At 40.7% G+C, this 25,201-nt stretch overlaps 2 protein-coding genes and 1 long non-coding RNA gene across 3 annotated transcripts in view; 2 read left to right on the forward strand and 1 right to left on the reverse strand.

The window, feature by feature from the left end:
- Positions 1 to 14,572, forward strand: part of LOC105675001 (C-Maf-inducing protein-like) — a 36,139-nt gene extending 21,567 nt beyond the window's left edge. The window contains exons 2-9 of the mRNA XM_012371729.2: positions 6,278 to 6,463; positions 7,615 to 8,037; positions 8,308 to 8,456; positions 8,546 to 8,638; positions 8,734 to 8,986; positions 10,527 to 10,784; positions 10,904 to 11,204; positions 11,542 to 14,572. Of these exons, the coding sequence (XP_012227152.2) occupies positions 6,278 to 6,463; positions 7,615 to 8,037; positions 8,308 to 8,456; positions 8,546 to 8,638; positions 8,734 to 8,986; positions 10,527 to 10,784; positions 10,904 to 11,204; positions 11,542 to 11,666 (1,788 nt within the window). The 3' untranslated portion in view covers positions 11,667 to 14,572. The remainder of the gene's footprint in view (positions 1 to 6,277; positions 6,464 to 7,614; positions 8,038 to 8,307; positions 8,457 to 8,545; positions 8,639 to 8,733; positions 8,987 to 10,526; positions 10,785 to 10,903; positions 11,205 to 11,541) is intronic.
- Positions 14,573 to 14,769: 197 nt separating this feature from the next.
- Tsp (Thrombospondin) lies at positions 14,770 to 23,414 on the reverse strand. Its single transcript, XM_012371728.2, has 15 exons — positions 23,273 to 23,414; positions 22,682 to 22,855; positions 22,378 to 22,604; positions 20,641 to 21,538; positions 20,479 to 20,564; positions 20,127 to 20,190; positions 19,036 to 19,246; positions 18,746 to 18,874; positions 18,174 to 18,450; positions 17,923 to 18,075; positions 17,260 to 17,632; positions 16,759 to 17,112; positions 16,273 to 16,500; positions 15,630 to 16,139; positions 14,770 to 15,456 (listed from the first exon to the last, which is right to left on the reverse strand). Exons 1-15 carry the CDS (start codon positions 23,349 to 23,351, stop codon positions 15,338 to 15,340), a joined length of 3,882 nt encoding a protein of 1,293 aa, XP_012227151.1. The 5' UTR covers positions 23,352 to 23,414; the 3' UTR covers positions 14,770 to 15,337.
- Positions 19,244 to 23,458, forward strand: LOC136999327 (uncharacterized). The gene is made up of 2 exons (XR_010889697.1): positions 19,244 to 19,281; positions 23,258 to 23,458. It is a non-coding gene; the product is annotated as an uncharacterized lncRNA (long non-coding RNA).
- The last annotated feature ends 1,743 nt before the right edge of the window (positions 23,459 to 25,201 follow it).

Below are 25,201 nucleotides of genomic sequence, written 5' to 3' on the forward strand. Positions count from 1 at the left end.
AGAAAATTGCTTTGAAGATAAGAATTTTGTGAATTGTGTTTCGAAAACGTGGATGCACGTTGATCTCGGCGCTGCTTTTGATTTATTCGAAACCATATATCATTACTTTGATAAGAAGAGTCGAGTGACTCACACTGGGAAAACATACTTGTGATATGTAATGGTTTTTTAATGGTTTAAGACACTTATTGGTTTTGTTATTCTCTGCGACGAGAGAAAATTGTATTTTTCATCAATTTTGAGTAATGAAAATATCATCAATATATCTTTGTACTTCGAAATTTGATTATCATAGATATTCTCTGGTGTAGCACAAAATTAAAAAGAAGTATATTGTGTGCAAGACTAAACATGAGTAGCGCGCATGATAAAGTGTGCTGGAGTTACAATTCCAATCTCGTAAAAATTTTGCGACTCACCGTATATCATAGCGCTTGGGAAAACTGTTTGTGTGTTACCAATCTCCCGGGGATATTTCGAATCGCAATCTGCTATCGTTCGCCAACAATCGATTTATTTCGCCGCTCGTCTCGTTTATCTTGTATTGTTTTCGTCGATGCGATTGGGCCGGCGACGATGCTTTTACGGGTGCGGATTATTTTTAGATCCGCGCCGATGTATTGCGGGCGGTTCACGTCCTCTTCGCGGCAATTCGACTGATTTTTTTTTCACAGGAAGCTTAAGAAGCATTTTGCGACAGACATCTTTCTCAAATCTCTATTTTTTTGCTTATTTTAAAAATTGCTAAAGTTATTTTAAAAATTGCCAAAGTATATTTAATATTGACGAATAAAATATATAGTAATTTCAAAGAAGTTTTGAAGGAAAAATAATGAATATTTATATTTAACTTAAGAAAATGCGAGGATATTTTAATACGATTTGTATATTGAGTGGAGCTCATAAAGTAACACGCAAAACTGTTGAAAAAGTTCCGCTTGCATCCACAAGCCGAATTCGTGACTTTGTTAAAGATAGGATAGAATATCACACGCACGTACGCAAGCGGTGCATTTTGATATCTTGAAAGGACAAGGGAAAACTGTGTGCACAATCGGATCGATAAAATAGCAATAACACTGAGGCAGACTGCACTTTGTTTCTTCTTGTGCTATAAACGAGTTGTTTGTCAAACACACGATCTACGTATATTCAGTTCGAAATTAAAGGCATCGCCTCTCGGATCAACGACCTCAGTTACAGACATGAGAAATAATCGACGAACGAAAATACCGATCAATTGTGTTCTCAATTAATTTCATCGTGATTAAAAGAAGGAGGAAGAGGAAGGAGCTTCTTGATTATCAATATAGAAAATGTCATTTTCTTCCTACGAAATCGTATATATAAAATGAAACTATTGCAAGTATTCAGTATTGCTTTATGATGTAGCAATATCTTTTGAGAGAAATCGTCGGTAATTAAAAATTCTCAAAATTTCATTCTTTCATTCGGAAGGAATTTAATTAAAAATTTTATTAAAAATTTTATTATCGTGAAATATTATTGAAATTGCCTTATTCGCTCTACGTTTATCACGCGGTATTGTAACATCGATATTTGTTCTCCTCGATATCTGCAAGCGCAAGGCAGTATAACGTTGCATAACGCTTATATTCGATGGGTGACGCGAAACGATAGCGAGGTGACACGATACCGTGCGACACCGCGCCGTATCTCCTGTGTTACGTGACAAATTAGCCACGTGCGATTTGGCGGCACGTGCCGGCACATCTCTGCCTTGCTTTATAATTGGACTTTTATCGCAAAAATCGAGAGATTCTTGCTACGGCAAAACGTGTTGCACAACGATACTCTAGGAAAGTGTGAAGAATTTGTGTTGCAATAGCACACATCCGTTATACTGACGTGCTAAATCGGACGTCACTTCTTTTGCCTTCTTTCAAACTGCGCTGCTTTATGTAACTCAGGATAAATAAAAATAATAACGATTGAAATTATCAGATGAATACATAATGAATAATACATGAATATAACAATGTAAATTCTTCGAATAACACAAAGTTAAATGTCATTTGAAACGTTAGAGTGTTTCAAGTTTTCTTACATTTAAATATTGTCATAAAGCACACATAAAATTGTTATTTGTTTTACTGTTCATTTATTCAAATTTAAATTGCCGAATCTCTGAAATTTTTGAAGACTTTAAAGGTTTTCCATTTCTCGTCACATTGTGAATTTTTCACGGCGTTTCTTTGGACGGTTTATTACATTTTCTGAAGATGAGGGTTGAATGTTCATAATGGGTGTCGCTTGTGCGCGACGCTGCTTAAGATATTGTAATGTTATTCATGAATGACGAGACAACGGCAGTACTTGTCTGCCTTTTTTCCCCTCTTTTTTTCACGTGGCCGAGACACGCGATCGCCCGCCCACTAATCTGCAGTTGCACAATCGCAATACACAGGAAATGTCGTGTCGCGTAGCGAATCGTGAATCGCGAAACTCGTGATGCGCGTCACCGGTGTTCCGTAGTATTTAAACAATCGTAATTCAAATCGATGCGATTACGAATGCAATCAATCTGATTCTGCGTGATAATGAGCGGTTCATCGTGATCGCGTTTCGATTGACCGCAATCGCATCGATTATACAATCGCGTGTGACGTGGATACGAAAGGATATAGCAATTTAGGAAGATTTTAGAAGAAGATACTAGTATCGAAAGCGAAACGAGTAAGCGATATAGTTTGAAAGTAAAAAGCTACAATAAAGATTTAAATTTTGAGACTTTTTTTGAACTGGATTTTTACATAAATTAGAATAGACGATAGAAATAACAATAAATCAATTAGAATGTAGAAAAAAGCACAGAAAAATTATAAAATATATAATAAATAATATATAAATGTAATAACACAATTCCACGAATAACATTCAATTTCTCAGTTACCGATACGAGCCACAAAATAAAAAAAGCCGCGTTTTTGTGTCGCATTTGAATCTTCCTGCGGCCTGTTTTTGTAGCGATACAAGCACTAGAATTATAAGGAGGCACTTACACGCGTGTCATTCACTTATTCATGCTTTTACGCATTATCGTAACATCGCTCGACATCCTTAATACTGCCTGCGTGCATCGTAAAGTAAAAAAATTATACGATACGTAATGAATGCACGCGGCTTTTTGTTATTATGCACGAATACACTAATTCAGCCGCGAGTTGAGAGAAGATCGAAATTACAAAAATAATATCCGGTCGTGAATAACAAGTTATTATTACGGGTATGTAAAATTCCGCCACTTTCGGTTAAGTAATGGGCGCAGTCGTTTCGTTATCGTTTGCGTCACGCGTGAATATGCATAGTGCATGCATATGCAATGGCAGTCTTCGTAGCACAGATGCATAAAAAGAGTGTGAAGTTATTTACAAAGGATGACCTTGAATCAGAAGTTATGGCAAAAAGTTGCATATTATTTGCGCCATGCCCTTTGTGACGACGAACGCTTGCGGCACTCTGAAACGTTCATTTTTTCTCGCGTATCATGCAAATGCCATCTTCTCTATAAACAAAATTTACTTAATCCTTATTATGCCTCAAGCTCTACAATGTGCAGGCTAGACGGAATGAAATCTTTATTCATAAAACACGGTTAGGTTAGGTGTCGCGCCGCGAATGCTTTCTGTTCCGTCATTCATTAGAAACTTAATTATTTAATTGTTGCAAATAACATTTTAATTCGTCGATAAAGCAAATCGATTTCAAGTCGTTTTATAAGCACATATCATTTTTTTATTACTCGCTGCAGCATAAAATTACTTTTTTAGTGTATAATGTAATTATCATTTCCACAAACAGCGTAATTTACTTTATCTTTATTGTGCCTCAAGTTCTACAATTCTAATGTGTACAGGTTAGACGAAATGGAATCTTTATTCATGAAACGCAATGTTACATTGCGAATGATTCCTGTTTTGTCATTTGTTACAAGAAATGTCATTATTTAATTGTGAAATTATAATTGATAAATAATATATTAGTTTGTTGAGAATATTTCTAAGGAGATCAATTTTAAATTATATATTGAGTATCGTTTTGTAAACGCATATTTAAACGAATTTTTACATTACTCACCGTAGCGTAAAATTGCTTTTTTTAATGTATCATGCAAATTTTTTTTTTTTTTTTTTATGAACAACGAAATTTATTTAATCCTTATTACGCTTCAAGTTTTACAATTCTAATGTGCATAGGCTAGACAAAATGGAATCTTTATTCATGAAGTACGGTGTCGCATTGCGAATAATTTCTGTTTCGTCATTTAATTGTCAGAAATTTAATTATTTAATCGTCGCAAATAATATGTTACTCCGTCAAATTCTAAGAATTCTAATTTTAAATCGTTTAAAATTCAAATTACATTTCTCGTCGCAACGTAAAATCGTTTTTTTTCTCTATATTTTATGATATTTATCTGTATTCAGTTTAAGCGCGCACAATATTGAAAAATGTATTATACATCTTTTCAGCGAATCGCTCTTTTTTCCCCTACACGCTCTTCCCTTTTCGCCGATCGCGCGCTTGTTCGCAGTCGTCTGATTTTCAAGGAGTTAAAACGCGCACAAAGTAACACCCAGCGAAGTCGGATAGCCCGCGCACTCGCGCGGAGATATTGCGCGAATTCCGGCGCGATTGGCCCGTGTGCATAGCGTCGCTTTCGGCCGCATTTAGCGAGGGGGATGCGGTGTCCTAGATTCGGCCGAACCTGCTTCAACAGTCGTTCAACCCTCGGCCTAGATTCGCAGCTCCCCGTACTGACGTCACTCGCTATTCCACACGCAGGTGCTCGTGTCCCAGTATTAGTCGTCGATATTACGTTTACACACGGACACACACGCACCCCTCCCCGGCATTCACACAGACGCACGCGTACGTCCTGGTCCCCTCCCTCCCTCCCGTTCATCCCTCGGTGCGGTCTCGGAACTCGAGACACACCGACGGAGTGATGCGCGAACCAGGGCGCATTGTCCTCATCAAGCTGCATTATGCAACTTCTCCCTCGATTCCGCCGTCCCCTTTTCTCCCTCTCGCGTCTTCCGCTCTTTCGTCAAGTCGGCTTTTTTGTTGCCATGGCCAGAGATTCTCTGTCTCTCTCTCTCTCTCTCTTTTGTCATCGTCGGTATCGCTTTATACATTCATGCCCCTCGTTACGAGAAATGCGATTGCGTCATTTCTAAAGACCAGTTGCACCGGAAAGGCTGCATTAACTAGCTCAAAGTTGGTATGGCCGCGGTGTAAAAGTTCGCCGAATAAAGTTGAAGACAAAATTGCTCAATAATCAAAATAATTTCTACTCATTAGCCATTTAGAGAAAGAATTTTTCAATATTCTTTTTAACAAACATATACTAGTTGCTCTAGACGAAAGTTTCTCCTACATTGTTCTTGACCGTAATTTTAATTATATGATATGTAAAATGTGCTATCGATAATATCTGTGTCAACGTTAATTTTATTGCTACGGAGAAATTTGCATACAACATTCTTCCATTTCACGATCGTCATCTTTGTATAATGATTTTCATGGAATGATATCAGTATATTATGTGTCAGCATTCTTATTATTCATCGAACGCAGATAAATTTATAATTGGCAATGACGTTTATTTGTCGAGTTTACACGTCAAACGATACTAATAATTCGCGATTACAAGTGACATAAAGCGAGAAATGATTGATGGTCGAGGTGCAAATTTTTTTAAGCGTAATTTTCCAGAATAAAACGTAAATTACGGTCTCTGATTGATTTACGATTTGGCAAATAGAATATTTTTATTATGAGATCACGGAAGTATAGAAGTCATTATGCAAATATTTCGATCGATGATGAAGCGACATTTCGGGATAATAAATATCGTATGATTATTGGTTACAAAATTAACGTAACTTTATTTTTTCATTCTGCGGTTTAATTGCATAATGAATGAAATCGTCGGTTAAATCGAGCAGATTGCGTGTAATTAATTATTACCATTGTTGGTTCATTAATAATATATTGACGTTTCATAAACTACTTCTCTGTACGTGGAAATCGGATTACTTCTTCAAGTAAAAGAGATTATGTAACGCATGTGCGTCAGCACGTTTCGCTAATGAAGTTACCTAACAGTAACGGTGGTTAATTTAAAATAGCTTGAAATGATTTTAATCCGATTACATTCGTTAGCAACATTGTTATCGATGATCACTCGATATCTAGTTAAAGCTGGGAGGCTCTTCTTTCGCTATTGAGCTTGATTATTTCTCTGTTTCAGCTCACGGGGTTTCTTCACCAACCTGTTCCGTACAGCAGCATGTCGGAGGTCCGAAAGTATGCTGTCGCCGGTTGGGACCCCGCGTATAAGAACTGCCTCAGCATTGTTCTGTCAGACGGTTTGCTCATACTTCAAGCCAGCAATGCTTACACGAGGGACCAGTGGTATCATTCGATATTATGGAAGGTACGTTAATAAAATTATTGGAACATTGAAAATTAAATTTCGAATTTTATATGAATTTTACGCAGATGTAAATACGACTCAGATTGCTGAAATTAGTTAAATCAATTTTAATTCCATGTTTTATAATTTGTAAAATTATTTTATCGTGTTTTACAATTGTATAATATTTTCCATTATTTGCGTTGATAGAGAATCAGAGATAATTAAATTTTGTATACCTTATTTTTTTAAACTTACGGTTGAATCTATATTTTGAGTGGAATAATAGCATGCCGTGTTTGCGCATCTTTTGAAATGTTTGCGCGTCTTCCGAACGGGCGCAGAACGATCGATGTTAGTTAGACGAATGCAAACGCCGATATCAAATATTTTTTTAATGTCGGCCTTTCGATATCGAACACGGCTCGGCGATGGACGTGTGCAAACATTGCCGTTATTAACACGCAACAATATGAGACTGAAAACAGGAGGAAGTGATAACGGCGCGCGAGGCGAATGTTCTCGAGCGTCCTCGGCCGGATCAAATCTCCCGGATACGTCAGTGTTTTATGACGGTCGCCGCGAGCGATATAATATCCGGTCGAGAAATTAATCAGCGGCCTCTCGTCGTGACGAGAGTAAATCGCGGCAACACAGGTCATAACGATTGATTGAATTTTATTGTTTACGGCGTGATTTCGCCGATGGAAACGTTGTTCGTACATTGACAACTGGATGTCGATGACTTCTGCGAGGTCGACCTTATTTAAAGGGTGACACACTCAGCTGCGTTTTATTGCTAATTTGATGCGCCGAAGTTCTAACGTCTAAGTTAATTAAACATAAATTATACAATAAATTACGACAAAGTTTTTCTATATTTTATTTTTCCTAAGAGGATTTTGTTGATATTAAATCGTGATTTTCTTGTTATTATTTTTCCTGAGAGGATTTTGTTGATATTAAATCGTGATTTTCTTGTTATTAAATGTTGGGAAATAATTCAAATTACCGCAATTTGCTTCACTATTCATTATGCGCTTATAATGAATGTGAGTTTCTTATACCATAATTACATGCTTACATAATTTTGTAACAATTATAATTTATAATTATGTTTCGTAGGTTCATAAAATGTATTATTTATTTATGTTTTGCGTGCTTGTTCGCAGAAAAGTATCTTCAAGTACCAACACTTGGTGTCGACGAGCACTCGAGAAGAGGTGATACTGCGCGAATTGCGCATCATGGTGGACTTTGCTCTGTGGACGCCGATTCAGGATGAGAGAGTGGCGGGTGCGCCGCTGGAGGCGGCCGCCAAATTGCTCGAAGAGCCCGGCGTGGACTCCGACTTGGATACGAAAACCGACGATACCGTGCGCGATCGCAGAAGCTGGGCAGAGGCTGTGCTCTCCGTGGTCGTGCCTCTTCTGGAAAAAGCGGCCCCGCAGGCATCGCTCGCGCGAGCGCTCGCCAGACTGGCGCAGCAGCATCCGCGATCCCAGCTGGTCCCGATGCTCAGCCCGGCGATCACGAGATGTCTTAAGCACACCGTTGACTTTGGCAAGTCGCCGGACATGAGAAAGTTGTTGCAGGTGGGCGTTCGACGCGTCGATCCACGTGTCTGCCATATTTTCGTCTTGCGTGGCTTGAATCATTTCACGATCAAACGATTCGTCCGTTTTTCTCGCTTTATTAACGCACAAACATACAAGGTCTGCTCGACGAATTATAAACAAATTCTGTATTACAATCGGGTTAAATATTCGAAGCACAAATTTTGCTATATAAACTTCTATCTAGACGAACTCTAATCGACGATCTGAATTATTTTTGCGAATTTTAATATATACGATTGTGCATAGGTCTTCGTTGCCGCTTTGTACGAGAACAACGATGGCGAGCAGGCAATCAAGGATTATATTTCGTCGGTTCACGGGCCGGGCAGCGACTGCCCGCACCCGAGGGTGCTTCCCAATCTGGTGTCCATCTGCGTCGCGGCAATATTCCACAGGCAAGTGTCGCCATCGAGTTATAATGAAATTACTCGCGCCGTAATTCGGACAAGATTTTTACAGCGATTTTTACCGATTCTCACCGCAGGTTCGAGGTATCGAATCGTGCGTCGTCGAACGAAAACAAACAACCGCCGTCGCTGCCGCCGCTGCAATGCTACTTGCTCGTCTTGAATATCGCGTAAGTGTTCTGCATCGAATATGCGCCTTTCATTCTGTTCGATATTTTATCTGCAATCCTAAGTTCGTCTTATCTATCGAAAAATGGCATTCCAGATCGGAATACGCCGACTGGCGTCCCGGTCTCGGAGCACTGTTGCAGCCCGTCCCGTTCCCGGAGGAGGCCTTGGCCGTGAAGGAGGTGCAGGAGTCTGTGCTGATATGCGTGATGCAGCGACTGGCGAAAGATCCGAGATGCACGGTGCACCGCGTGCTGCTGCCTGTCAGAGAACCGCGTCCAGGCTGGTTACACATCGCCGCACCGTCTAGCCCTGCGTGTCCAGATCGTGGAGAATTGTTCGGCGAAATGGTGAGACCTTTCGTAATTTTTTTACGAAAATTAAAACAGCATTTTGCATCTTGTTAATTAAGTTTATTTAACATTCAACAGACTGCTAGGTTTTTAAAATGTTAAAGTATTGGCTTGTGTCCGGAAAGTTCGTGATGTTTTTTTTGCAACATCAAAGTCAATGTTTTTATGTAAATCTGTATTCATTAAATTACGTATTCGCTGTTTTTTTTCACAATTTGTCGTCATCTTTCTGATAATTTAAATTTTTTATTCTGTCATAATATTTAAATTGCAAACTTGTAGATATTTATTCATGCAAATAAAATCTATAAAAACGGCAATTTTTTGAAGAACTCAATGTTGCTATTTGTTTACTTTTAGATGTATGCAGATTAAGAATTTTATTAATTGATTGCAAAAATTAATAATATTTTTAATAGAACTTTTACACATAAAGAAAATTTTTTTGATTAAAATTTTTAATATAAACATAAAGAAATTGAACATGATAAAGATAAATGAATACGATACTTGTGTATTTTTCTCTTTTTAATTCTCTACAAATTATTGGTTTTATATCAGAATCGTACTTAGGGAGAGATATAAATATTTATTCGCCGAATAGAGAACGCATATGCAATACGAACGGATATGCAATTATCGCGCTTATCGGCGCAACAACATGGAATTTTTTTAATTATAATTTTTAATATTAACATAAAAAAGCTGAATGTAATAAAGATAAAGGAATATGATACTTGTGTATTTTTCTCTCTTTGATTCTCGTACAAATTACTGATTTTTTGTCAGAATCGTACTTAGTGAGAGATATGTATTTAAATATCTATTCGGCGAATAGAGAACGCATACGCAATATGAATGAATATGCAATTATCGCGCTTATCAGCACAACGACATCGAATTTATCCGCATGTGAAGCGATTGTGCTATTCAATGCTGCAATCTCGACGAGCTAGGCGTCTCGAATCGCAGACCTTCCCGGTCCCCGCGCGATAACACACCGGAATAAGATTTGTTGTTCAGAAACAATTCATCTCGGGCGAGCACACACAGGCGGCGATTATTCTCACGGCGATTCGATCAGCGCGGCCGTTCATCTGAATATTCATGAATCGCTCTTTTGAGGCGACGCGACGCGCGCGCACGAGCACGCTCGTGCTTTCAATGGGCCTGTATCGACAGCATCCATTCCAATCTCTAGTATAATCGCGGAACTGAATCGCCACAACCGCGCGGAATTAATGAGGTCTGTCGAGTGATTGCGGGAAAGTGAATGGAGCAGGAAGCGTTCATCGCGACGGGCATTCGATGACCTTTGCGCCGAATCGATGCCATTCTCGATTATAGCTGACGCTAATTCCATCATCGAGAAATTTCAACGAGCAAATCGAGCATTGTCTCATCTCTACGTGTATTCACAATAATTGCTCATTTAAATTCAGGAAATAAATCTGGAAATACCCTGTCATTTACATTGTAAGAGGTATAGTGATTTACGCAAGAATAAATAGACGCTAGAATATTACTTTTCCAACAGCTTACGACTCTGTTGGCGTGCTGCTGCCGGCGGAAGAGATTTATCGCGTCTCTGCTGAAGCAGGCGGGCGACGATTGCATCCTATTGGCGGTGCGGGGCTGCGACGCCGCGCAGGAGGCGCTGTGCTTGATGCTCGAGTGGCGTTTGCTGCCGAACGAGGAGGCGAGACTCCAGATAGTTAACGCGCTCGAGTCTACGGAATCCGGCAAGGAGCGCTACGCCGCTCTCTGCCAGAGGCAGAAGAATCTGCAGGAGCTGGTAAGCGAATCCGCGAATTCTTTTGGGGGACGACGCAAAAGGCGATCCATCGCTTTCGCACGCACGCTTCGATAAATCTGTCGCAGGCAATTTAAGCAATTTGATTTTGATCTTGTCAGCAACAGAAAGGCGGGCCTCGGAAACTGACGCTGCCGGTGCGAGCGACCGACGCCGACGTCGCCCTCCTGCTGGGCGGTCGCGCCCTCGGCAATCTCGAATGCCTCAGTCTGGCCTTTACCTCCGTGACGTCCGCGTGTGCGGAACAGCTGATCAAATTGCCGGCACTGAGATATCTGAATCTGTGGGCCACGCAGTTTGGCGATACCGGCCTACAGATGATCAGCGAGCATCTGCAGAAGCTGCAAGTGTTGAACCTATGCGAGACGCCCGTGTCGGATAAAGGCATCTCTACGTTGGCCTGTGAGTATCTTGATGCCAAAGTTCTTAAGAAACTTGGTAAAACAAGAATCTAATTCACTTTCCGATAAAATAATTTTTAGTTTGAAGCGAATAATAATTATAAAAATATTTATCTGATTAAAAATTTGGAAAATATTTTTTTCGTCTACGGAGAGTTATATCTTAAAATGTGATGTGTAATTAAATTAATTATCAAACAAGCAATACTAACAGTAATTAAGGGAATATAAAAATATAAACGTGCTGTGTATTGAATAAATAATGTGGATTAATATCTTCCCACATTTTGAAATTTTGTATTTAAGTTTTTGAAAAATGTGCTTCCTTTTTGTTGCAGCATTAACCAGCCTAAGGAAACTGAATCTGAATAGCACGAAGCTGTCGGCGCAGACGTTCGAGTCACTGAAGAAGCGACTGCCGGCTTTGCAAGAATTCGACGTTCGATACACGGAGGCCTGGTGACCCGAGATTACGCTGCCGTCGCCCGTCGACGGCAAAGATTATCGTGACTTGAAAACGAAGAAACAACGCTAAGGTGCTCGATTATTTAGAGGTGAAATTCGAGTGACTTTATCATTTCAGTACTTTCAGTGTAATCAAATTCGATCGAATGTGAGCGCGATAGATTCGTTTTGCTTCGATTTTGCCAATCTGCGCACCTAGCAAAACAATCGCTAAAGATATGAATCTTTGTCGATGAAACTTCCCAAGAAGACGAACGAAAGTCTCTTGCTAAATCCAGTGCAGGACGAGTGAAGAGCACACTTCATCGTGTCTTTACGTGCTCTCGATGTAGTTTATACTTCTTCCGGTTTAACCGCTCGACGGTTTGTTCTTTCCAGACGGCGATAAATCCAGACGACGCGACGGATGGACGATATCAATCAAATTCGCGCGTCTACATGAACGCATCTTCCATTTTTGCTAGATATATCATTTACTCGAAATGACATTAAACGAATTTTCTTCCTAAATTCAAGTGTCAACGAGTTTGGTTCTCGGCGGCGCTCTTATGAGGGACGATTAATCAAGACGTGTTTTCCGAGGACATTCCAGTATGCAAACTGAGACGTTATTTTTCCGAAAAGACGCACATCCGCGCGAATAAACAGAGAGATCGGGCGAGTGACGAGCGTTCATGGTATTCGCGTAGAATGCGAGTCCGAACGGAGCGTGAAGATACGCGCAAGGAGACACGTGATCGCGTCGAGGAGGCGATCGTTAGAGTCGTGGAATGTGAGTCGTTTGCTCGGCAAGATGTCCAAGTGCCACTCATAGGAAAAATACCGAGGGAAACATTCGCGCGATACGGATGCGGCATATTGTGTAGCAATAACGCGCTTGGCTCAAATGACGACGATTTTTATTGCAAGCGACTCGCATTTAACGATCGCTCAAGTTTTACACAATCGAGAAAAGACCGATTTCGTAGCAACTTTAACGATAAATTTAATTTTAGTTCAAGCCTTCATCCATCCATTTCTAGTTTTAAGAAAGCGAGTTGTTTTTATTTCTTCTTACGTCAGAAGTGTTAAGAGCGTAATATAACTTCATCCTCCTGTCCTTTGTATCTTTTTTATACTCGTGTACGTCATTTTCTAATGATGTTACTTTTTGATGGAGATTAAAAAAAAATCTAGTGCATTGCCATTCTCGATTTTCGTTTATTAAGCGCGCGCGTCATCGCAGCGAGCGCGAGCGTCGTGTTCATCGTTTACGCTGATAAAGCTGAAAGTCGTTTAGAATTATCGCGGGGCAAAAAGATTTTATTAGCAGAGTTAGCCAGTGAATGAAATAAACATTCTCGCTGGCGAATAGCGTAACGAAGAATCATTCGTCAGTCTTTCCTGTCTGCGAAACGGACTTTCTTTAGCTCGCAAACAGGAGAGAGCGGACGGTTTATCATCCATCGTTTGTCACACGAGTCCTGCCAGCGGTAATCAGTGAAGATCACGCTAACGACTGTGATGATCTTCCGCGATCTTCGACGCGAAACAAAGACTGTTCCCGATCGAGTGTCAGCGCGTCGCTGAACCGCAGCCGCCGGTCGATCCCTTCGTGCGAGAAGTGTCCTTTCGCGGGAGACACTCTCGATTTGCGCTCCTTCTCGTTCGAGGCGTGCTCAACTGCCTTATAATCAGAGTTCTGAGCGTTTTGAGCGACCACTGCCACAACGCGCGTGTCGCGTCAGCGCGAGCGCGATTTTTACTCCGGAATGGATCTGGGCATGGATTCACGACTTCCGGTCGATTTTCGTGATTGCCTCACCGATGATCGTAATAAGACGCCTTAACACATACCTTAGTTATGGCCTTAATTACGGTCTTAATTACGAAGGGTGAAGGGAGAAGATGGTGAACGGCAATTACGGTCAAAAATCGACCGGAAGTTGTAGATCTCGCGCAGTTCTGTTCTAGAAAAAAAAAGAAAAAAAAAGAGTGAAACTTCGCGTCCGTTTTATCGTAAAGACGCAGCGTCGCGTCCCGTGTTTTATCGTAAAAAACGAAGCTTTGCATCTCGCGTCTTGCCGCAAAAGGGTAAAAACTGCGAAGCTTCGAGGCGCGGAGTCGACCTCGTGCATTTTGTTCCCTAATGTAAATAGATAAGTAGACAAGTAAGGATCGTTCCCTCTCTCGTTTCTCCTCCTCGATCATTACGTAGATTTTAATAATTTATTCTCTAGTTAGAAGAAAAAGGAACCTCTCGTATTTATATAAATATATATATATATACATATGATACTACATATATGTCGCACGATCCAGCTCGTACTAGCGCGAACGCGCGTTTAGGGGAATAGTCGAGTTTTTTTTTTAGAACGCTGGTAAGGAAAGGGGGGATAGAGAGGGTGCCCTGTTCGTAAGGGCGACGGAGAACGGTGACCGGCAGTTTTGCAATCTCGTCACGGACATTGAACGCCGCAAGGGAACAAGCATTGTAAGAAGACTGTTTACGTCAATTTCAATAAGGATCATTAACTTAGGGAGTTTACGATTTACTCGAGTTATATAATTCCTCAGCTTCGGCGCCCGAACGAAGCGGATAAATTCGAATTTCTTGATACCTCACAGGATCCGTTTTGTTGCGCGCCTTTCGTTATCTTTCCTCACACCTCTATGAAATCTCCTGCGATTCTGCGTTCGTTTTTGGCTGTCGCGACTCGCCGCACTAGTTTTCTTTGATTTATATCCCTTACATCATACCTCCCCCATATTGTAATTCTAGCCGTTCTCAGCGGTGAAATCTGTAAAACATACTCTACCGTTTAGACGTGTTATCGAGAACGAATGGAGTTTCAGCGTTAAATTATTAATATCGTATCTTTCTTTGACATTTTCGTACGAATAAAGTGTTTAATCGAAGAAAAATTGTCGCTTACGTATGTCGTTTATTGCCACTTACAGAATTCCTCAATCAATTGTCATCATTAACTAATCTTTAGTTACTTTTTTTTCAGAGATATAAAATACGAAGGATATCAAAAGGCTAATGGCTTCTACAAACTGACAACTTTATGTTGTTTCAATGCTAATTGGAGAAACGAGAATATTAAAATAGATAACAGTGAAAGTATTCATTATTTTATTTTGTTCTATTATTGAAATAATTTTTAGGACATTGCATCTTAGAGAGATAAATACGATCATTAAAAGTAATCGTAATTTTATACATTTTGTATTGCAGTCAGCGTACATATTAATCGATATATCGTGACTCTGTACGTACTTTTTTTTAAATATCCGCAAAAGGTAAGTACATTTGATTTATAATAACACTGACGTAATATATTCGAATAAATTGTTTTTAATACAATAGAAATTGATTAATAGGTTAAACAGGAGAAATATATTCGCCACTTTCTAATATTATTAGAATATTATATATATATTTGTTACAAGATTTCTATATATCTATCAAATGTACAAAATTTCTCATGAAATTTCGAATTTATGCAAATTAAGTTTATACGCGCTAAAGATGCGCTATTTTGGCGATCGATCATGACAGATTATAATTTGCATCGATCGTTTTTTAATTATTCCAAAGTTATGAAATAGCTATTAATAAATTTAAACTTTTTATGATCCCTGGACTCTTCGTTTATTCGCAGTAAATCGCCGAAATCGTCTGTTTTAAAAGTCGTAATTCATTCGGCGTCGTGTTATTTGAGATTGGCTGCCGATATTTTCCGCTTCTATCTCCCTCTTCAGGCTCTCAGGTAACTCGTCCCATACGGTTCTAGGCACAGTATCTGAAAATAACATGAACTTTTTGTGTAGAAGCATCAGTTATAGATTACATGGAACTTGATATTTTGCAGATTTTCGTCATGATAAATAAAAATCTTAGAAATTGCCAACTGACTTCTTCAGATATGATGCGTTAAACTGTATTTGTGTTAAAAATTGCTGTCGCTCGCTTTACCTCTGCATCTGTACAGTAAATCGGACCAGGTGATCATCTCTTGCGAGAAGCAGTAGACGCCGAGTTTACCGCCCTTCAGGGTCGAATCGAACAGGTTTCCGGAGTCGGCCACCTGCTGCGTGCCCTGATAAAGCCAGAATCTGATCAGACCGATCTTCGGTCTGTGCATCAGATGCCACCTGTACGACACCCTCTGCTGCCAGCCCATCTTCTTCGGATCCGTCCACAGGACCTTCACCTCATTGGGCGTGTCGTACTTGTGCCAGAGAGCGTTTCTGAGCATCTCGCCTGGTCCGGTCGCGGACTGGACGAGCTTCAGCTGAATGCCGGGTTCGCCATCGGCGCGGAACGGAGTCGGTTGCCAGTAGGTTTGCTCGCCCTTCTTCCAGCAAACGATGTAGAAGTGTCGATTGTCCTGATAGGAAAAGACGAAGCCCACGAAGTCGTCGTCGTCGTCGTTGTCGATATAGAACGTTCCTTCGAAGTCGACGCCACTGAGCTCATCCGGTCCTTCGCGGATAGAAAAAAATAAAAGAAATATATGAGGACGCGATAGTCTTTTTGTCGGAGCTCGTTAATAATTGATTAGGAATTTTTATTCAGCAAAATATACGAATATATTTTTACGTAGAAACGAACTCACCTATGGCGATTCCAGGATCGCTATTGAGAAGCTGTTGGATCTCGGCTCCGTCATTGTGTATTCGCCACGCAGGATCTAATTGCGAGGTGCCGACCGGATCGAGAGGGATTGTCACGTATTTACGGAAGTCCGTTGCCCATATTAAACTGTTGTTGGGACAGTTGTCGTAGATGTTGATGACGGTGTCGTTGTCGTTATCATTCCAACATGCATCGCCGATGCCGTCGTCTATGTACATAAAATGGAACACGGTTGTAAATCATGATGCAATTGATCTTTAAATCTCTTTCTTTCGTAATGATTATAATTATATTTAGTATTTGTGTATATAATTAATAATTGATCTTTTATACGATTTTTTACATAATCACACATAACATTCTGCTCAAAATTAAAATATATAAAGTAAGTAAAACATAAACTAATTTTTGTTCTAGACTTAGAAAAATCGCGCTGTTTAAATGGCGTTAGAAAGAATAGATTTACGATTCATGTCACGTTGATCCGGATTGTATACGTAAGGACAGTTGTCGATCCTGTTCGGCACGTTGTCGCCGTCGATATCATCATCGCACTCGTCGCCGACACCGTCGCCATCACCGTCGTTCTGTCCGGGATTCACCACGTCCGGACAATTGTCCCTGTCGTCCTGAATACCGTCCCGATCGCGATCCTGATCGGTGTCGCAGGCGTCGCCGACGCCGTCGCCGTCGCGATCCGTCTGATCGGAATTGTTGACGGTCGGGCAATTGTCGCAGGCGTCGCCGACGCCATCCCCGTCGGTGTCGCGCTGATTAGGATTCTTCACCTTTTGGCAATTGTCCTGAGAGTTCGGAATACCTTAAATGATATATCTCTATCAGTGCAATGTGCCAATTTTTTCATAAAACTTAAATCACTCTTTGATTAGTCTATGAATTAATTTTCGTTGAAAATTAAACTTATATAAAATCTTGATATTAAATATTTAACAGTGCGAGACTGTACCGTCGTCATCGATGTCGCTGTCGCACACGTCGCCTATCTCGTTGTCGTTGGTGTCTTCTTGCTTCGTATTCCAAATAAACGGGCAATTGTCGCAGGTGTCGCCAATAGTGTCTTGGTCGGTGTCCAGCTGATCTGGATTATAAGCGAACGGACAATTGTCGTGTGGATTTAGGACGCCGTCGTTGTCGGCATCATCGTCGCACGCGTCGCCGATGCCGTCTTCGTCGATGTCCTCCTGTCCGCTGTTTGGCACCGTCCGACAATTGTCGGCGTGGCAGCGACGATCGTGGCAGCGAAGACTCCTGTCCGGAATACCGTCGCTGTCGCTATCGGGACCACAGACGAGACCATTTCCGGCCCAGCCGACGTGACACTGCAAAGAATATGTCGATGGATTATTAACTTTAATTCATAGATAAATATTAATTGATCAAATAAATTTTAGTGTTGGTAAAAGTCAATGCCAGTTTTTTAAAATCATGAAGAAAAAATTGTAGTAATTGTAATTTAAAAAAAATTGCCATTTTTTTAACTTACTAAGCTAATTGATTGTAAGTTTCCTAAATACGTTTTTCACATTTCATATCTTTAATTATACATTTTCTAGTAATGCTGCAATTATTTGTAGGATTAAAAACATTGCAACAATCCTTTCCACTTTACCTTGCATATATATTCATTCAAGTGTATGCAAATGCAATCGGCATTGATGTCACAGACCGTCACCATATCTGGACAGACGTCTTGTCGAAAATGACATCCCACTGTTTGATTGCCGACGTAACCGGCCTTACACGGTCCGCATCTATAAGAACCCTTCAAACACGAAGGCAGTTGAGAGAGAAACGTCGAAATAAATTTTAATGCATTTATCTCTGTTAAAAGCTTCAAACCTTTTTTGTCAGATTTCTCACCTCCGAGTTAATGCAATCCGAATTGAGATCGCATCCCCCGTTGTTGGTTTCGCATTCATTTATGTCCCGACAGATCTGTTTTCGCCCTCGGGCCATTTCGACGCCGACACCTTCCGCCACTGACCCAGTGTAGCCCGTCGGACACGACTCGCATCTGTATCCGGGATGGAGATTGATGCACCGCACTCCGGGATGACAGGGACGAGCCAGTTCGCATTCGTTCGCATCGAGACAGACCGTGCCGTTGCCCACGTATCCCAGTGGACACGGACCGCATCTGTATTTGAAATTGACGAGAGATCAGACGTGGAGTTCTCGCGCCACGTCTCTCACACGTCATCGAAGAATATAGCGGAATGCGAAGAAAAAATTGCAAAATCGAAAATGAGAATTTAAAGAGCTGGAAATTTCATTACATTATTTTTTGTATTTAGAATTAAAGGTCTGTTTTAATTGCATTTTAAAAATAATTTTTTAACGCGATTTTTTTTTTTTTTTTTTTAGGAAGAGCTAATTTAAGTAGCATTCAAATAAACGAGGGAAATTCTCCAAATGAGAGCGCTGATGCTTACTTGAAATACGGCGGAGTATCACTGGAGTAGCACTTAACTTCCGAATGACAAGGATGAATGTCGCAGGGGTTCCTACGCCTTTCGCATCTCTCGCCGTCGCCGATGTATCCGCTCGGGCATCTACCGCATCTGAAACACAGAATTTAAATGCAATAAAGAAAAAAGTTTTCACAATAGTACACAGAGAGTGTCGTACTCATCGGAATGTTATTTATTATTGCAAATTACTTTCAAATTATTTGCACACTTGCATCTCAATTACAGATCTTGTTAATCGGTGATAATTTTACCTGTAACCGTCACCGATGTTGTAGCACTGCACCCCGGAGAAGCATGGCCGTTCCACGCAGGTGATGACGTTGATTTTGACGCAGACCCGTCCGTTTCCGGTGTAACCGTGGGGACAGGAACCGCACTGGGGTCCGCTCGGTGTGTTGCGACACTCGGCGCCAGGGTAGCACGGGGAGTTTTTGTCGCACGTCTGCGGCGGCGGTGGTCGCACTACGGAATTACCGGGATCACGGCTCGAGTGACGAGTGAGAATTGCCAATTTTTTGTTTTTTTTTTACTTTTTATTCTTTTCTTTTCGGGGGGCGGGGGAGGAATTTAGGGTCTCCGGTCTCCCACACGCGCCGTGCGCATCGCCGAGCGGCCCGGCACGGGTCCGGAATTTTATGCGACGGCCCAGCGTGTCGTACGTGCAAGCGATGCGCGTGTTTAAAGAGATGACTTAAAATCGGATTTCTCGCATTCTCGATTTTCTTAAAATAGGGATAATGCGGGAATGACGATAATGCAGTTGCAAGGCTGCTTAGCTTGAATCTCAGCTTAATTTCTGCTCATGAAATGTTGGAATGTAAAAATATTGCACAAAAAGGGAATAGAAATTTTCCTGATAATTATATTTCAATAAGATTCTCATGCGACTTGCAAATTTATCATCGAAAAATAATTAGCTCGGAAAAATTAGTCGTCGAAAAATTTGCATCGAGTGATTTTTGCGAATACAAATTGTGCTTTTAAGTGCACAAAAGTATTCGCTAATTGCCCGCTAATTATCGAGAAAGATATTTAAAATGGAAACATGAGCTGTAGATTGCGCAACGCAAGAACACAAGAGTCACAACAAAGTTGAATTTTTCTAACAACAGGCGTTTTATTGCGTTGTAAGATTACTTAATACAACTCGCTGCATATAAATAGATATTTTCACTGATAATTACCACGTACAGATTAAATTCGAGGGTGTAAAGGACGACGCGCGGCAAATAGATAAACAGAATCGTTTGGACTGACATTACGGTGTTCTGTTTTGACTAACTTCTAAGGTAACTGTTATTTTCGAGCACGTGTCCTTTCAATACGACGGAACGTCACTCACCGATGGGTGTACGACACGCCGAGCAGTTTTCGATCAAATGACGAAGATGTTGAGTTTCCAGCCGCTGTAAAAACGGAAGATAATGATTCTTAAATTTTTTTCAATTGTACACAGACATATTTTCCAAAATATTTTAATAATAAAACGCAAAGTTAAACCCAATATTTGTAAAAATTTCTATTCAAAGAAATTAGTGTTTAGACATATCATTTTTATCAAGTGACATGTACGATGTTTGATTAATTTAATTTTTAATACAATTAATGCACAGCGAATATAATAATTCAAGATTCGAAAATTTATTAATTTTATTTTGGAAAAGAATGGTTTTATTCTTTCTTGCTTTACTCACATTTTGTTCCAGCTCCCTCCAGAGTTTCCTGGTGGCGTCGATTAACTCGTTCAAAGTTTTCGCGATCTGACCGTCGGTGAGGCAGACTGGAAAAAAACATTTTTCATCGAGATTACATTAGATCTCTAACAATTTAATTTAACGTCCGCTTATCTGACCTACCTTTCTCATCTAGACTCTGGATTCCAATATCGCCTCTATTCGGCTCTCTTTTGCCTCGTTCATTAGACATGTCCGTCTGATTCGGATAATCGTATCGATTGTCGTCCGGACGGGCGGAGGGAGAACTCGGTCGATGCGCGGGTCGATTGGTAGGTCCAAAATGAACGGAGCCGTCTGGCGTAAGTGAAGGAGCTTTATTGTGATTGTACGGACTCGATCCATCAGGTCGATTAAAGCCGCGTTGATTCGGTCCATCGAGCTTCGAATTTGACTGATGATCCGGTCGCTTATTGAGATCAGATTGATGATTCGGTCTCGGTCGTACGCTGGGCCGTTCTTTAGAATGCAGTTTGTTGAGATTTTTAGTAGGGCGATATTGCTCGTCGGGAAACTGCAGAGTGAACGTGGAATGCGACGGACGAGAATTGTCCGTGTAATCGAAATCGTCCGTCTCATCTGGTCGCTTGGTCGGAGAGTACGCATCGGCAGAGTCGAACGGATCGGAAGAGCCATACGGATCGTATTTGTCATGTGCGCCGCCGAATTCTAACTGATACGAGTCGTCCCTTTTCTTGTGCTTATCGTTCGGACGACCGTGTTGATCGTGATCTTTCTTGTCGCCGGGTTTCTTGTGATTTGGACGATGATCGGGATGTTTCGCGTGATTTTGTTCGCCAGACGGCGTCAGATTGTTACCCTGACTCGATATGGTTGATCCTTCGTCGATTCCGTCAGGTCGATCGATAGGTTTCTTCGAATCTTGTGCGTTGAAATCATTGGACTCGAATATCGAAGGCTGTTTCATGTCGATCAGTTTGTCGGGACATTTCTCCTTCTTCAGCACTTCGTTGATGCTTGAGAAATCGTAGATTTTCGCCTGGCATCTTCGTTCTCTGAGCTAAAAGAATTTTTAAATAATTTTTAATAAATTACAATATATTATTGTCGTATTCACACAATTTTAATTGCCAATTGAACGCGCATTGTATTTAATATCTTACAAAAGATATTTGCATAATAAATTTTTTAATTTTACTAAATTGGTGTGAACAATTTGGAGAATAATTTATCTTAATATACATATTTCACGTAGCAATAAAAATATAGAAATGTTGGTAATAGAGAATTTTAGCTACTAAATCGGCGAGGATTGAGAGTAGTCGTAGAATGACAATGCATAAATTCAGAATGCGCTCGTAATAACGCCAGTGACAGAAATGGAACGCGTATAATTCATTGAAACGAATTCAATTCATCCGAGCAGCCGGGGATCGTCGTGAGTTGTCTGAGTTGGGTAAGCCAACCCAGGTGCACGTAATAGAAGCAACTAGCTCAGGTCTCGTCAACCATATTTGGAAAGGCATCGTCCCACGTTTGTAGACGTCATGGACAGCCCGTAAATAAGAAACTGCTGTGCCGTCGCAAGAGGAGAAAGAAAGCGACAGCGGGAACAATAATATCGAACGCGAAATGGAAAATAAGCAGAAATGCGCTTGGAAAGTGATTCTAAATTTGTCACAAGTAAAATAGGCCATTCAGACATATTTATATATTATTATTTTTAAATTTGTCGTCATATTTGTTACGTAAAAAAAATGCACGAATCGATGCAACGCAAATATTTAAATTATCCGCGACCGAGAGATAAAAGAAAAAGCTAATTTGAGCGTAAAAGCGTGTATTTAAAATTTATTCTAGGCGATTGTTGAAGAGAGCATTTCATTGTCGGAAGCTTACCACTTCCACGAGCGGGTTGTCACTGGACTCGGCTATGTCGCGGAAGGTTTTCTTCAACGGTATCGAGCCTTCGTAAATGCAATCGACGTACACGTCCACGCGAGTATTAGGCTGCGCCTGATGCACTACGATGACCAGGCTCTTCAAGGGTGTGTTCACCGCGAGACTGTCTACGTTGACGTGGCCGGCGCTGCGTCGGCCGGATTCGTCGAGGCTCTCGAGAACGACTGCATCAACGTTAATATTTTAGTACGCAAAATTTTGCTTTCGGGAAAATTGGAGAAAGAAGTCTGTGTGGGCTCACCGCGCTTCGTCCGTCGATCGAGTATGAGCACCATTTTGGTTTTTGAGTTGCACTTCACGGCTAGTAGAGTGTCGATCGAGTTGCTGCTGGATTGTTTCTTCTTGGATTTGATGTTGGACAGCGCAATAACGAACTTGTCCTCGTACCACGCATCCTGCAGGCTTGTAGTGAGAACTGGAAGTCGACGCGATTTGGAAAAAAAGATAATATATAATAATACTGTACTAATTAAATTAAAATGGGATGTGGTGATAATTAATATTATAGATAGATTATTATTGTTTGTAAGTTCTTTAAAAACGTTATTTGATATTAAAAAAACATAACAGAGAGCAGGATACTGTAAACAAGAGTTGAGTGACCGTGGAGACGCAACACGCATTGGTCATCGATCTTATCGGGTTTCTTGTCGCGTCTGTACTGGTCTTCGACAAACGCGTGCAAACGCGTCTAAGTCACGAAAGATGTCGAAAGGAATGTTGCATTTTACCGTGAATGTAAATGGCGATAAAAAGCGCGAGATGCAAATTAATTCTAAACGCTTAATGTTAAACTGCGGCCTAAAATATTTCACAGAATCGAAATTCTTACCTTCGTCGGGTACGACACTGCTATTGACGGCGCAGACAACGAGCAGCAGCCCGAGGATCAGTACGGTCAGGACTCGCATCCTGGTGCGATCCCGATACACTCTGCGCGAATCTTCAAATTATCGGCGGCCAAAGTACGAAAGAGGAATTAAGTCGACTGCGCGAAAGCGCGCGTTTCTTCACCGTAGATCTGTTTGCCGCACGATTTTTCTTCAACGCGAATCCTCTCGAGGCTTCGTATCGGAATCGCAGTGCGGAGGATTCTGACGGATACGACGGCACGCGCGAATACAGTAGGCACGGCCGCCGACTGGAGCGCGGATACGGACCGTCCGTGACTTTATACGTCGCCCACGAGTACGGCTTTACGAACGAGATTTTGTGCATGTTACCTGCACTGATCGCAAGCAGAGAAAATATTGATGAATCAGGATTATACTAGGATTACCAGGCCTTCCATTACGGTAAAGAGTCTATATATATGCTGCAGTATCTCTGAAGAAGATGAAAGCGAGAGGCTGTTAATACGAAACCAGTTGTAAGATAAAAAATAAAAATTCAATATAATTCAAAATAAGAACAAATATATAAATAATAGATTTAATGAAAGATAGATGTAAAAAATCTCATAAAAATAAACATTAATTATGAATTAAGCTTACAATGAAACTAGATAGATGATCGCAGGACAGCAATTCAGGATGAGAAAGAGTTAAATTCCGGTTTATTCTTATAGATGTTTATCTGTTGAGTAATTTTTGTAAAGTTAAAAGAGCATTTCATTATACGACAGCAGACAGGATAAGCATTATTATTGCCATATGATCTGGCCGAATGATTCGTCCTGATGTCACTAAACACATTACTCGGTAGCCTGTGACATTATTATGTGCACACGCCTACGCACTGTTTTTTTAACGATATGGAATAGTCATAGCGGAAAGGCGCGTCAATATAGATTAATCGCTTCCTTCTACGGCGACACACACATAAGAAACTTCTCAGCGAAATCGATTAATGCGATATTTATTAGCATATTAGCATATTATGTTATTTCAGAGTAATTTCATAAAACTGTCACTGCGAAAATATTTACAGACGGTATCAAAATAAGGAGATTCTATGAATAGCAATCTCCTACGCTTAGTTCCGACTTTTTGTTATTTTTGTATATATATTTTTTCAATCGGCGGACTATTCTTGCGAGAGTTTCGTGATAGCGGCTTAATCCGTCTCTTCGATGCGACGAACCTTGTAACAGGTATGTAACAATGTCGCTAGTGTGCCAGTTACGCGTGTGTGGGAAGTGGTCCCACCTACACATCCACACCAGTTTCAAACCGTAGACACGCCGCACGAAGCCTAGTTTCCTTTACGATAATATACAGAGTGTCTTCAGAAAACTGTGCTTTTCGTTTAAAACTCCGTTATCAAATGTGAAGCTTGACCTTGCGATAGCCGGTTAATGAGTAGATAATTTGAATTGATTTATAATGCGAGATTAAATATAATCCACATATAATTATATAAAGTCTCAAAATTAAATATGCAAATTTCACAAGAAGTTCGCAACTTCGAATTTTCACGAATCAGACAGGTCTGTAAATTGTCTTTTAATTCATTTGTTTTTCACCGGCTGACGATTAATAATGTCTCTATTGGAAAGAAATTAATCTCGCAGTTGTTCGTAAATCTTTGCAAGCGAGAGATATTTCTCTTGGAATCGAGATCGTGACGTGGCGAAACGCTTTGTTCGTGCGTTTCGATATGTTTCTCGTCCACGCGATACACATGCCGCTGCAAACACGCGGAACGAAAGAAACCTCTTCGACCGCAGCCATCATTTCGTCTTCGTCATTAACTCTGTTTCAGCCGTGTCGGATAGCTAGCCGAGACCGAGTCCGCCGGCCGTTCTAAATCATGTGATTCA

Source organism: Linepithema humile, chromosome 4 (assembly GCF_040581485.1).
Source record: "Linepithema humile isolate Giens D197 chromosome 4, Lhum_UNIL_v1.0, whole genome shotgun sequence".
Classification (NCBI taxonomy): Eukaryota; Metazoa; Arthropoda; class Insecta; order Hymenoptera; family Formicidae; genus Linepithema; species Linepithema humile.